Source organism: Mesoplodon densirostris, chromosome 19, assembly GCF_025265405.1.
Source record: "Mesoplodon densirostris isolate mMesDen1 chromosome 19, mMesDen1 primary haplotype, whole genome shotgun sequence".
Taxonomy (NCBI): Eukaryota; Metazoa; Chordata; class Mammalia; order Artiodactyla; family Ziphiidae; genus Mesoplodon; species Mesoplodon densirostris.
In genome coordinates, this window is record NC_082679.1 from 13,707,547 (window position 1) to 13,718,870 (window position 11,324).

At 51.5% G+C, this 11,324-nt stretch overlaps 2 protein-coding genes across 2 annotated transcripts; one reads left to right on the forward strand and one right to left on the reverse strand.

Moving 5' to 3' along the window:
* The first annotated feature begins 196 nt into the window (after window positions 1-196).
* Window positions 197-2,704, forward strand: CCER2 (coiled-coil glutamate rich protein 2). The gene is given in 6 exon segments (XM_060083666.1): window positions 197-412; window positions 659-699; window positions 861-948; window positions 1,243-1,545; window positions 1,548-1,684; window positions 2,366-2,704. Coding segments are annotated over 6 exon segments (732 nt in total). The 5' UTR covers window positions 197-339; the 3' UTR covers window positions 2,456-2,704.
* Window positions 2,705-2,802: 98 nt separating this feature from the next.
* On the reverse strand, window positions 2,803-11,240 carry NFKBIB (NFKB inhibitor beta). The gene is made up of 6 exons (XM_060083665.1): window positions 10,993-11,240; window positions 5,355-5,460; window positions 4,940-5,273; window positions 4,063-4,151; window positions 3,715-3,972; window positions 2,803-2,950 (listed from the first exon to the last, which is right to left on the reverse strand). Exons 1-6 carry the CDS (start codon window positions 11,169-11,171, stop codon window positions 2,855-2,857), a joined length of 1,062 nt encoding a protein of 353 aa, XP_059939648.1. The 5' UTR covers window positions 11,172-11,240; the 3' UTR covers window positions 2,803-2,854.
* Between the last annotated feature and the right edge of the window lie 84 nt (window positions 11,241-11,324).

Consider the following 11,324-nt stretch of genomic DNA (forward strand, 5'->3'; position numbering starts at 1 on the left):
GGTCTGTAAGTGGCTGCCTCTGGATTCAAACCCAGGTCCCGCCTCCCAGTGGGGCCTTAAGCTCATCAGACCCTGTTTACCTGGGCAGAGAATCCCCCACCCCCCGCCCCGCGCTGGAGCTCAGGGGCCGGAAGCTGGAGGGGAGGGTGCAGGGAGTGGGCCCCCATGAATAATTGAGGGTCTCAGACGGGTCTCCGCCCCGCAGCTGTTGCCCTCCCTCTGGCGGGGAGCGGGTGGTGGTGACGTCACTTCCTCCCGTGGGGCCACTGGGGGCGCGGGTTATAAGGAGCTGCCACCCCGGCCGCACGGTGCCCAGGACCCTGGTCCGGACGCCCCACCATGCGGCGCCGCGAGCCCACCGTGCCGCTCCTGCTACTGCTGCCGCCTCTGCGGGCGCTGCTGCTCGGGGCGGGTGAGCGCCTGAGACCAGGGCGACACCCCCCGCCCCCCGGCCAGCCTGGGGAGCGGGGGACTCGGGTGACCGGGGGCGGGGACGGCGCACCCAGCGGGGCCAGACTAGAGCTTTCATGGGCTGAGCTTCCAGGTGGAGACGGCGCACCTGGCAGGGGGGCTTGGGGAGGGGACTTGTGGGTACCGGGACGACCTCGGAGCTGGAATCAGCACCCGGGACAGCGCCCGGAGTAGGAGCCCAGCACCCCTGTCCTTCCTCCCCTGGCACCGAGACCCTCCAAGGAGGAGGTGAGGACGGTGGCCCTCTTGCCCTGCCTCCTCTCCCTGGGGCCCTGGTCCCCCTTGCCCAGCCCCCTCCACGATCTTTTGTCTCCCCTCCAACCCTCCCACTGCTCTCAGGCCCCCCATCTGCCCTACCCTCAACCTCCCCTCTGACCCTTCACCCCCAGCTGACCCGCTGTCTGACAGAGGTGGTCACAGAAGTGCTGATGCTGGGCCAGGCCAAGCGAGGCCCCTGCCTGGCTCTCCTCCACCAAGGTAAGGAGGGCCCAGGCCCCAGTTCCTCTTAGGAGCTCCCACCCCACCAGGGCTGCCTTATCCTAGAGCCATTGTCTGGGCTGGCACGGCATTGTCAAGTGTGTCCAGACTGAAGGAGCCTGGCCCCCAGCCCCACCCTCGGGGCTCCCTGTAAGGGTACAGGATGGGGGCAGCACCTGACTCTCTCCCCTCCCAGGTCTGGGCAGTGCCCCTGTGGGACCTCGGGCAGCCCCAGAACTCCTCTAGGGCTGTCTTCTGATTGGCTGCACAGAGAACGTCCTCTCTTCCCACTAGAAATGTGTGCGACAGAGTCTTGCGGCTGTGGGTCCACTGAAGAGAGAGGCCTCCTGGTTGGGGATTTAAAAAAGCCAGAGGCTGGGAAGACAAGGTCCAGCCAGGAGGTGAGGGACGAGGCAGAGGCGGCAGCAGAAAGGACCCACAAGGCCGAAGCGCGGGAACAGGCCATCCGCCAGCAGCTCCACCGCCGGCTCCGCCAGGAGGACCACAGAGGGGAGGAGGAGGAAAAGAAGAGGCGGCCCGTGGAGACCTTTGGGGGCCTGTGGAAGCGGGTGGCAGAGCAGACCAGCAATGAGGAGACGCCCAGTTCGAGGCAGAGGAGAAGGGGTGCAGGTGCTGGGCAGGGGCCACAGCCGGTGGAGAGAGGCACGAGGACCGCCACCACCTCCACCAGCCAGAAGCTGAGCCCAAGCAGAAGAGAGAGGCTTCGGACAGGGAGGTGAGTGGAGGAGGCAGTGGGGGAGTGGGGTGGAGCAGACGTCCGTGGACTTCCTACCCAACAGCCACCGGCGTTGGGCCATAAACAGCAAGATCCACCACAAATGGGCCGTAGTGACCAGGACTGACATGAGGACTAGGTAGCAACATCCAAGCAGGGCCTTTACTTGACCAGGAGGGCTTCCGTACTTACTTCCATTACAGTAACCAAGAAGACTACCATTACCACACAGAAGTGCCCGAGTTAGCCACCATTGCTAGTCTGTGACCAGCAAGTCGGCCACCATGAAAAGTAGCTGCCGCGGCTGGTTCACTGGGCTATAAATGGACACCACTGCTGAGTCATGGGAAGTAAAGATGTCACCATGATTGGTGGCAGTTACCAAAATGGCCATCACCTCACAAATGGGTCACAGCATCCCAGTTGAGCGCCTTTGCTAGTCCTCTGTCTGCCGCTGTTGGCTATGGCACACACCGTAGGCCTCACCGCTGGCCATGTTAGCTGACGTGACTCTTCCAGGGTTGCAGCAACCAGCAGGGCGACCATCGCAGCCCACGATGACCAGGGTGACCACTGCTGGTTGCCACTAAGTGAACTGACCTGGCCCACATTCATGGGCAACCACTGAGGTGGCCTGCCTTTGAAGGGGGGTGCTGAGCACCCCATTTCTGATCCCACCAGGAGCATGACGTGGAACGGCTGGAGCACATGAGAGATGAGCTGAAGAAGGCGACAGAGATGCTGGGAGAGGAGCTCAGGAGGGCGGGCTGACCCCTGACCTCGTGTCCTCCTTCCTCACACACCCTACGGCTTAGGACTGTTGACCCCCAAACCCTTCCAGTCCGTCACCCCACTCTGCTCCCCAACCTGCAGGAGTGGGGGGAAGGGTGTGCCTTGAAACCAGCCCTGAGGGGCCAAGTCTGAGCTGGGTAGAGGGGCTGGGCTCAGACTGACTCAGGAAACAGCCCTGACACCCGCCTAACCCAGTCCAACCCTCCCGAGTGAATAAAGCATGAAGAAAACCACCAAGGCTTATCGTGTAGCACTTGAGTTTAGAGGGATAGGAGCTGAGGAGTGGGCGGGAGGCCTGGGAAGGTGACTGTCGATCTAGTCACTGGTTGTCAGAACTGGGATTTTTTAATTAAATTGGAAACTCTATTCACAATTAAGTCAGATGGGGTCGTCAGGGAGCGGTTTCGAGGCTGGGCTGGGAGGTAGCTGGTTTGGGCTCCGGCCACTGTGGACCACGATGTCGTCATATTCATCCTGGGGGCAGAGGGGGCCAGGCAGAGGGGCTCAGGCGGCTGCCACCTTGCCCGCTGCCCAAGTTCTCCCACCCACCCCGAGAACCGGGTGCTGCCTTGAAGCCCAAGTTCCCCGCTCCCAGTTCAACTTCCCTGCTCCTGGTTCTCTAAGCACCACTTTCCAGGTCCCCTGTGTTCTCCCAGCGCCACTGCGTGGGCTCCAGCTCTGCCGCCTCTCCAGCCCTTCAGCCGCCGCGGCCTGGGGTCTCCCCCTCCGCCCCTTCCCTCTGCCTCTACCCAAATTCCTCAGCCCCCACCGTTCAGCGACAACCCCTGCCCCCAGCAGTGTCTCTGCTGCCTGGGTTCTCCAATGAAGCCTCCTCACTGCTGGCTTAGGTCTTTCCCCACCGCTGCCAGTGTTTGAATCACGGCTGCCCAAGGTCATCTTCCCACAGCCTAAACCCTCCAGCTCTTGCTCCCACAAAACAACTCCCCACGCTGCCACCCTCTGCTGCCGATGTTTACCAACCACTAGGACCAAGGTCTTTTCTCTCCCTCTGCCACTGCCTTAACTTCTCAGCCGCCACTGCCTAAGTTCTCCCCGCCACCCCTGTCCAGGTCTCCCTGGATCGCTGTCTGATATCACCTTCACCGCTGCCCGACTTCTCTCATCACAGCAGCCCAATGTCAGCCCAAACGTGCTGCCTAATTTCTCTTCTCCCCCTTCCACCTGCCCGTTTACCCTGACCCTCAAGCTGGGCCGCCCAGTCTTTCCTCCTGACTCACGCCCTCGTCCCCGCTGTCGCTGTCGCTACTGCTGCTGCAGGGGCCGGGCTTGTCCTCGTCCTCGGGCTCAGGGGCTCCGTGTGCACGGAGGAGGCGGGCGAGGATGGGGTTGGGCCGGAGCGTGGCGCTGCCGAGTGGGGTGCGGCCACCATACATGCGGGTGGCGGGGTTGGCACCGGCCTTCAGGAGGAGCTCCAGCACATCGGCTGCCTGGGCCTCCACTGCCAAGTGCAAGGGGCTCCGGCCACACGTGGGCTCCTGTGGCGTGCAGCAGAGAGGTTAGAGGAGACCCTGCCCCGCTCGGGGACGATCCCCACCCTGCCACGCCTTCTCCCTAGGGCGGCTCACCGGTTTGTTGAGGTCAGCTCCGGCCTCCCAGAGCAGTCGGACCATCTCCGCGTCTTTGTGGATGACAGCCACATGGAGTGGGGTGTGGCCTGGGGACAGAGTGACCTATGTCAGAGGACGGGGGGGTGGGCCTGGGCCCCCAATGCCCCGATCCTAGGGGAAGGTTTTGTGGCCTGAGGGTGATGGAGTTTGGGGTCTGACTCCTGAATGCCTGGGTATATCAAAGAGGCTCCTGCATCCCAAATGCCTAAGTCTCAGGTGGTCTGGAACTTGCTGGCAGTGCCAATGCCTGGGTTGTGGGATGTCTGGGACCTATGCGTGAAGAGCCCAGGGGCTTTGGACAGGAGGCCTGGATCTTGGGGTAGGAGACCTGAGTCTCTGGTCTTACTTCACAAAGAACCAGGACCCCAAATTCCTGGGTCCTGAGTAGTTGAAGGGCCTATGACCTTGGGGGGTGGGGTGGGCCCTGAACACTGGGTCCCGCCCTTCCACCTGTGGAGGGGCCTGGTCCCAAGTAGTTGGGTGGGCTTAGAGACGGGGGAGCTAGGGCCCTGGGTAGACAAGGTCTATTTTCCCATGAGGCCTAGCTGAGGAGGGCTATCCCTGAACTCCAATGTCAACCTCTGGGAACCTGGGCTGCCAGAGTTTCACAGAGGGCTTGGCGCTTGAGTTCCCTTGTCCTGGGTGGCCTGGAGCTTGTGGTTCTCAATAAGCTGGGGCCTGAGCAGGAGTCCTTGGGGCTGATGCCTGGGTTCCCTAAAGCCTCGGTATTATTTCCCAAGGGGCCAGGCTTTGAGTCAGGAGAGCCGAGCCCAGAGCCAGGCACCCTTACCCTGCCTGGGAGCCCGGGCCCTTCCCAGTGACAGAGGACCCTCACCCTCATAGTTCTCAGCCTCCAGCTGCAGCTTCCAGTCCTCTTCATTCTCATCCTCTTCCTTCTCCAGGTCAGGTCCAGGGTACAAGGCAACAGAGGTGTGGTCGGTGTCAGGGGTGTGGTCAGAGCCCTGAGCGAGGTAGGTGTTGGGGACTCCCCTGGGGCACTGGGGGCGGGGCTGGAGCAGCACACGAGCGCAGGCGTGTGCCCCGACGCGGCAGGCCAGGTGCAGCGCCGTGTGGCCCCCACGCTCCGCCGCCAGCAAGCTGGCACCCGCCGCATACAGCTTCTCCACCGTGGATGCCTCTTCCAGGATGGCTGCCAGATGCAGGGCTGTCTGCAGGAGCAGAAGGCAGGGGTTAGGGGTCACACAGAGAAGCCTGGCCCCCAAGCCCTACAGTGTCTACAGGTGGCTCACCTGGCCCAGGTCATTCTGCAGGTACAGGTACTCAGTACCAGCGGCGAATCCTAGGAGGAAATCCAGGAAGGGCTCGTGCTGATGAATCACGGCCAAGTGCAGTGCCCTGAGGACAAGGACAGGGTCAGAAGGCAGAGGTCTAGTACTCTTTTTTTGGTTTGCTTGGGTGTTTTTTTTGTTTGTTTGTTTGTTTGTTTGTTTGTTTTACTTCTTATGAGGTCAAGTACTCTTGCATGCATTCATTCAACAAACATGGAGCACCTACTGGGTGCTAGGCATTATGACCACAGTTCTGGAACCAGCTGTCAGGAACCTGGGAGGGTCAGGTCAGAGTTAATTCAGCAAATTTGTTTAATCAATGTTTTGGTTTGGTTTGGTTTGGTTTGGTTTGGGGTTTTTTTGGCTACACCGCACGGCATGTGGGATCTTAGTTCCCTGACCAGGGATCGAACCTGAGCCCCCTGCAGTGGAAGCGTGGAGGCTTCATCACTGGACCAGCAGGGAAGTCCCCAATGTTTATTAAGTAGGATTTCTACTCCCTCCCAAGATGAAGTAACATGGACCAGATTTCACTCCCATCTCCAACCAACCAAAAAAAATCAGACATAATACAGTATATGAAACAACAGTTCTCAAGATATTGGACATCATGCAATGAATGACAGCAATTCTAGGGAAACAGGCAGCATACTCGATGAGCCCTTCAGTTGACTGCCACAGCTTTCTATCCTGAGAGTTTCCAAGCCATGATGCAGAGAGGGGGAACGCAGGCAGATTTGCCTGAGGTGAGGAGACAGAGCTGAGTCTCAGGAGAGCAAGGCAGCTGGAGTCACAGGACAGGGAACCAGAGAGGAGACAGCTGCCCAGAGATCGCAGAGGGGCCTCTTGAGTATTTAGAAGAATACTGGTCAGTGCAAGGGTATAAGGAAACTACCCCAGTCTGGGGGAAAACCATCCAAAAGGATTAGAGAGATATGCCCAGTGCTCACACAGGGCCGGGACTAGGACAAACCCACAATTCATAGGATATTGGGTAGAATACTCCGGAAGGTCTTACTTCATCAGTAATGGGGAATAATGAGCCCCAGATTAGGTGGGTGCTCAGGACCCACCTAACAAATCATAAAAGCAAAACCCCAAAGGATCAAACTACTTACAAGTAATTTAACTGCATCCCAGAACAATATTTAAGAGTATTTATAGGAATAAAAAGCTAGCTAGCCTAACAAGGTAAAAATTACAATGTCTGGCATCTAATCAAAGATTATCAAGCATACAAAGAAGCAGGAAAACATGATCCATAATGAGAATAATCAATCAATTGACATTGACCCAGAAATGACTCAGATGGCAGAATTAGCAAATAGGAACATTCAAACTGTATTTTATACATTCAACAAGTTAAGTAGAGACATGGATAATAAAAAAAAAAAAAAGACTCAAACTGAACTCCTAGAGATAAAAACTACAGCACCTGAAATGAAAAATACACTGGATGGAATTAACAACAGATTATACATTACCAAAAAAAAAAGATTAGCAAACCTGAGGACTTCACAATAGCAACTATCCAGAATGAAACACAAAGAGAACACTCAAAAATGGAAAGAACATCAGTGAGCCATGGGACAACTTCAAGCAGCCCAATATATCTGTACCAAGTTCCTAAAGGAGCAGGGGGATAGAAAAAAATATTTGAAGAAATAATGTCTAGAAATTTTTCCAAATTTGATGGAAACTATAAACCCACGGCTCCAAGAAGCTCTATGACTCCCAAGAACAAGAAATATGAAGAAAAGTATACCGAGGCCCAACATGAAAAACCTGTTCAAAATCAACAATTAAGATAAATATATTCAAAGCAGCCAGAGGAAAAGATACCTTAAGTATAAAGGAATAAAAATAAGCATGACAGCAGATTTCACAAAGGAAGTAATACAAGAGAACACAATGGAGCCACATCTTTAAAGTACTCAAAGACAGACTGTCAACCTAGAATTCTTTAACCCAGAAAAAATATCTTTCAAAAATGGAGACAAAATACAGCTACTTTCAACTATACAAAAGCCGAAGGAACTCATCACCAGCAGACCCACATCACAAGAAATGTTCAAGGAAACCTGTAAGCAAAAGGAAAATGACATCAAACGAAAATACGGATCTATACAACAGAATAAAGAACACTGAAAACAGTAACTATAGGGTAAGTACATAAGATTTTCTTTCTTAATATGTAAATCTCTTTAGAAGATAATTTTTTTAAAAGAATTGACTGTTTAAGCAAAAATAATAACAGTGTCTGGTGGAGCTTATAACACATGTATAAGTGAAATGTATGACAGCAATACAATAAAGGCCAGGAAGAGACAAATGGAAATATACTATTCTAAGGTTGTTTTATGCTATGAGAAGCGGCATGATATCACTTGAAGGCAGACCATAATAAGTTAAAGTGGTACACTATAAGCCCTAAAGCAGGAGTCAGCAAATTTTTCTGTAAAGGGACAGATAAATAATTCAAGCTTAGTGGATGACATGGTCTCTCACCTACTCAGCTCTCCTGTCAGAATGCAAAAGCAGCCATTGGCGATATGTAAATGAATGGGCATGGCTGGATTCCAACAGAACTTACTTTATGGAGTCTGCAATTTGGATTTCATATAATTTTTACTTGCAATGAAATGTTATTCTTCTTTTGATTTTCTTCCAACCTTTTAAAAATGTAAAAACCATTCTTAGCTCACAGCCATACAAAAGCAGGTAGCTGGCTGGATTTTGCCTGTTTTTGTTGGCAAAGACCATAGTTTACCAACCTGTCTTTCAGAGCAACCACTAAAATAAAAAACAAAGAGTTAAAGGTAATAAGCCAACAAAAGAAATACAACGGGGCTTCCCTGGTGGCGCAGTGGTTGAGAGTCCGCCTGCTGATGCAGGGGACATGGGTTCGTGCCCCGGTCCGGGAAGAACCCACATGCCACACAGCGGCTGGGCCCGTGAGCCATGGCTGCTGAGCCTGTGCGTCCAGAGCCTGTGCTCCGCAACGGGAGAGGCCACAACAGTGAGAGGCCCGCGTGCTGCAAAAAAAAAAAAAGAAAAAGAAAAAGAAATACAACGGGACAAAATTTGCTCGTTCCAAAAGACAGAAAAAGAGGAAAAGGTAAACAAAGAAGAGATAAGTAGAAAACTAATAACGAGATGATAGACATAACTATATCAATAACTAAATTAAATGTAAATGGTCTAAAAACTCCAATTAAAAGGTAGAAACTGTCAGATTGAATAAAAAAGCAAAACCCAACTATATGCTACCTACAAGTAACACCCTTTAAAATAAATTTTAAAATGGGTTAAAAATAAAAGGATGGAAAAAGCTATACCATCCTAACACCAGTCAGTCAAAAGAAAGCAAGAGTGAAGGACTTCCCGGGTGGCACAGTGGTTAAGAATCCGCCTGCCAATGCAGGGGACACGGGTTCAATCCCTGATCCGGAAAGATCCCACATGCCACAGATCAACTAAGCATGTGTGCCACAACTACTGAGCCTGCGCTCTAGAGCCGAGCCACAACTACTGAACCCATGCGCTGCAACTACTGAAGCCTGTGCGCCTAGAGCCCGTGCTCCACAACAAGAAGCCACCGCAATGAGAAGCCCATGCACCAAAACAAAGAGTAGCCCCCACTCACCGCAACTAGAGAAAGGCCGCCCGCAGCAACGAAGACCCAACGCAGCCAAAAAATAAATAAATAAATAAACAAATAAGACAGCATACACGAAAGCCCCTAACATTGGCTAGCATAAAAAACAGATACTCAATGAAAAACAAGTTAAAAAAAAAAAAGGAAGCAGGAGTGAGTATTTTAATATCAGAGTAGATTTCAGAGCAAAGAATATTACCACGGATAGAGAAGATTATTTCCTAATGATAAAGAGGTCAATTAAGGAAGAAGACATAATAATCCTAAACATTTGTGCCCCTAATAACAGAGCGTCAAATTACACGAAGGAAAACCTGATAGAACAACAAGGAAATCCACAAATCCACAATTATTGTTGAAGATTTCAATACCTCTCTCTCAATAACTGATAGAACAAGTAGACAGAAATCATCAGCAAGGATACAATAGACCTGAACAACAGAAGAACCAAAGAAACCAATACAACCTCTAACTGACACTACACCAAGAGCAGCAGAAAACACATTCTTTTCAAGTGCACACACAATGGAATTAAACTAAAGACCAATAAAAGGAAGATATTTGGACTATCTGGAAACTAAATAACATACTTCTAAATAATCCACCAGCCAAAGGAGAAATCAAAAGAGAAATTAGAAAGTATACTGAATTCAGTGAAAATAAAAACACAGCACACCAGAATTTGTGAGATACTGCTAAAGCACTACTCTGGGAAATTTACATGAAACACCTACACTAGAAAAAAAGAAAGGTCTCAAATCAATGACCTCAGCTTCCACCAGAAAAAGAAGAACAAATTAAACCTAAAGTAAGCAGAAGAAAGTAAATAATGAAAGTCAGAACAGAGATCAACAAAATAGAAAGCAAAAAAAAAAAAAAAAAAAAAAAAAAACCTATAGAGAAAATAAATGAAACCACAGCTGGTTCTTTGAGAAGATCGGTGTTTCTTGAGTGCCTCCTATGGGCCAGGCACTGTTCCGTTACTGGGGATACAACTGTAAACACAACACACAAAAACCCCAGGTACATTCCCTCAGTTGGGCCTTTACAACATTGTTCCTTCTACCTGGAATGCTCTCCCCAGATTATCTACTTGTCTCTCTTTCCTACTTTATTTTTCTCCAAAGAACTTACTACCTTCTGACATAGCATTTTTTTTTTCATTTTTCCATCTTTGTTTCTTCCTATCTTTCTTCTCTTCTCTCTTTCTTACTTTGTGTCTGTGTGGCTTTCTGTTTCTTTCTTTCCTTCTCTCTACCTTTCTTTCTTTTTTGTTCCTCCCACCCTTCCTCCCTTCCTTTCTGTAAGTCTGTCTGCCCTTCCATCTATATACCCCCACTAGAATGTAGGCTCCACAAGTCATAAGTTTTTGTGCTTTCTTCACTGCCTTATCACCAGCACCTAAAACAGGGCCTGAAACGTTGTCGGTGTTGGATAAATATTTGTTTAACAGATGAATCCCTGCTGTCATGGAGTTTACATTTTCTGTTTGAATGTAGGATTTGAAGATTAGTGCTCAGAAGGTGGGATCTTAGAGTCAAAAGCCAAGTATTAATTTCGGAAATCAAAATCTAAGGCGTCTAAGTTAGGAGCTAAGGATCAAAGATCATATTTAGAGGTCAGATGTCAGGAGGAGCCTGCCTGAACTTCAGTTCTAACATAGGTCTCAGAACCGCGGTCAGGAAGGTCAAATCGAGCCTTGGATGTGGAATCAATCAATGGATGTGGAGCTCTGAGAACCAGAGTTCCAGAAAGGAAGGGGTTAGGATCAAAATTAGATTAGAAATTGATTTATCAAAGGTTAGACTTGGGGGTTAGAGGTCAGGGCAAGCATTAGAAGACAGATTTACGATTGAGAGGTTGGGAAGTCAGGATCAGAGACTAATAGGGAGTCAGATGTGGGATTTTAGGGCCCGGTGTGGCAGCCTAAGGTTCACTCACGTGTCGCCATCCTCAGTGACGTAGCCAAAGACGAGGGGCGCCCACGACAGCCCCGGGCCCAGCTCCGCGCTTAGCCCTGGTCCTCCGGGGGCCGCCGCGTCCGGACCCAGAGAGCCCAGGCCGCTGTCGCACCATTCGTCGGCATCCGCAGCTTTCCCCAAGCACGCGACCCCGGCCATGGCCCCCAAAGCCTTAGGGGACCCCAGCGGCCGCCCGCCCGTCGCTGGGCTCTGCCTGGAATTCTAGCGCTTCCGCCCTGGGGGAATTCCCCAACACGCCCCCCTGAGTCATCCAATCAGAGTGGGTTAAATAGTAAACGCCCCGCCCCCATA

Coding starts and splice junctions, on each gene's coding strand:
- NFKBIB (XM_060083665.1), bottom strand. CDS start 11,171: ATGGCCGGGGTCGCGTGCTTGGGGAAAGCTGCGGATGCCGACGAATGG. Junction 5,274..5,354: donor TGCAGAATGACCTGGGCCAG/GTGAGCCACCTG, acceptor CTGCTCCTGCAG/ACAGCCCTGCATCTGGCAGC. Junction 3,973..4,062: donor GAGCTGACCTCAACAAACCG/GTGAGCCGCCCT, acceptor TGCACGCCACAG/GAGCCCACGTGTGGCCGGAG.